General features: G+C 41.7%; 1 protein-coding gene across 1 annotated transcript in view; it reads right to left on the bottom strand.

Moving 5' to 3' along the window:
* Nucleotides 1-1,973, bottom strand: part of hlfa (HLF transcription factor, PAR bZIP family member a) — a 12,075-nt gene extending 10,102 nt beyond the window's left edge. Inside the window, 2 exon segments of the mRNA XM_020604939.1 lie at nt 1-178; nt 1,254-1,973. The exon segment at nt 1-178 is cut by the window's left edge and continues 1 nt beyond it. Of these exon segments, the coding sequence (XP_020460595.1) occupies nt 1-178; nt 1,254-1,368 (293 nt within the window). The 5' untranslated portion in view covers nt 1,369-1,973.
* Between the last annotated feature and the right edge of the window lie 356 nt (nt 1,974-2,329).

Raw genomic sequence — 2,329 nt, 5'->3', positions numbered from 1 at the left:
GGAATGCCGTTCTCTGACAGGAACTCCTCCAGGTCCATATACTCCAGCTGAAAGTTGTCCCCATCATAGGGTAGGGTCTTGTCCCAAAGGGTCGGGCCAAGGAAGGCTGACTGTGGATGGCTGGCCCCGCTGCTTTCATCATCCAGCTTCTTCTCTTTCTCCTTGTCCTTCCCAAATCCTGTACATATTTGCACAAAGTCATACCATTGTCTTGCAGCAGAGGAAGATCACAAGTCAGTGCATGGGTATAAACAGAAAGCATGCCTGAGGTTTTATTTTAAATGGTCAGTTCAACCAATTTATCAAAAGAAATTAAAAAAAAAATTATATAAAATAAGAGCTTTTCAGTTTTCACTGTAAACTATTTCCTACCCAAGGTAAAATAATAATAAATAACATTTTCATTATTTCTCAAAGCATGTTGATGGGTCATGTTTCAGTGCTGTGAGCAACAACAAGTTTCTGTTTGGGCTTCCACTACAACCTCAGTTTGTCAGTGCACATCCTCAGTTATCCAGGTCATAGTATGATTGAAAAAAAAAAAAACTGGACACCCAGATGCCTTCAATGTTTTTTCAGCATACAACTTCAGTTGTCGTGTAAGCCCAAGTCTGGGCTGCTGGCAAATAAAAGCAAATGTATCTTAATGATTAACTGGAAAAATAGTTTGATATTTGGGTGAAATTACTTTTTAAAATATTCACGTTCGGATAATGCAATGACTCTCAACACATTGGGTGAGCAAGTATTAACACCAGCTTCAAAGCAGAAAATTCGCCCTCTATCGACAACGTATGGTATCACTGATATAAATCTCACTGAAGACAAGCGTGTTTAAGGGTTATAAACGTTCCGCCAAGCTAAAGACAACACACACTGACATTAATAACACATGCATATTGGTCTGTATTACGCTACTCTGTATAATAGGTACAAACTAAAATAGCTGGTTAGCCTGAAGTTCACATTCAAGTTATTTTGATTAACTAACATTAAACCGAGACAATCATCTTTCTGTTTTATTTACCTATACCGTAACCCAACTACTAATATTACACAGTTTCTCTTTCAAAGATCGTAAAATAGTGACAGGTGTCACTCGTGGATTACATTAACCTGCTTCCTTCACTGTGCGTCTTCAGTTCAAACCTTTCTACAGAACGACAATAACAAGTAGCGGAGAAACAGCAGCAAGACGAGGCATAAGACGAGTCGCTGTGCATGCAAGCGGAGCTTGGCCGTTTTAAACCTACCTTCATCGTGATGGAAAGGCAGCTTCAGAGGATTTTCCAGCAGGGATTTCAGTACGCCGTGAGTCGGTGGCAGGAAAGTTGGGTTTATAGGAAGAGGTCTGGCCATTTTCTCCATATGTCTTGAAGGGCAATTGGAGAACAAAGCTCGCAGACAGAATTTCCCCTCCAAAGTGACGCGGCTGAACTCACTAGCCGGCCCGTGGAGATCCTCGAGAAAAACGGGTCTCGGAGGGAGAGGACAGCACTCGCACAGCAGCAGGATGGCGAGCGGTCAGCTGTCTGCTGTTGAGCCAGGCTGGCAAATAGCTAGAGAAGGGGGGCGGAGAGAGCGGAGCTTCTGCACTTCTCTATCCATGTGCGAACACGGGCGTCGGTGACGTCAAATCACCGGGAGGGCGGGGACGGCCCTCACGGCGCTTTCACGTTACGTGGGACAAAACGACCTCAGCGGCCACTCGTATGATGCCTTCATGAACTGCTGGAGATAATGTGTTTATTTCAAGGCCAATTTGATGTACACTCACCGGCCTCCTTAACATTATTATAGTCTGTACTTAAAGTCTGTGCTAAAATTGTCATAAACGTTTAATATTTTATTATTGAGGTCATATTTAAAGGTGGTGTTGTACCCTCCCTTGTATGTAGCTGGAGAGCACAAAAATATAGAGACACCTGTGAAATTGGTTTCTCTATATTTTGGCTTCACGTTTGCACAGCAGCAATGGTGGCACATTGTCCATTTTAATATACAGTTTGTTGTGGACAAAAAAATATTTTGTTTTCAATGTAAATGTAGACAAACATCTCACATCAACAGCCAAAGCCGATATATTTAAAAAACCAACAGGTTCAAACAGTCATTTAAGGAGGGTTTTTTTTTTTGGCATAAGAATGGCACACATCTCATCAAAAAACTCATTTGAATGGAAATGTGCTCTTGAAGTCAGAGCAGTGTATTCTGGATGAGTAAAGCTGCTTTGTTTTGAGACAGGTTAGATCACTGATTGGTTCAGCATCTCCTCTCAAGAACTGGTATATCACAGATTTAAAAGTGGGTGTTTATATGCTGTACTCTT

The sequence above is a fragment of the Monopterus albus genome, unplaced genomic scaffold (genome assembly GCF_001952655.1).
Source record: "Monopterus albus unplaced genomic scaffold, M_albus_1.0 scaffold68.1, whole genome shotgun sequence".
Lineage (NCBI taxonomy): Eukaryota > Metazoa > Chordata > Actinopteri > Synbranchiformes > Synbranchidae > Monopterus > Monopterus albus.
This window is presented reverse-complemented; position numbering and strand designations above follow the sequence as displayed.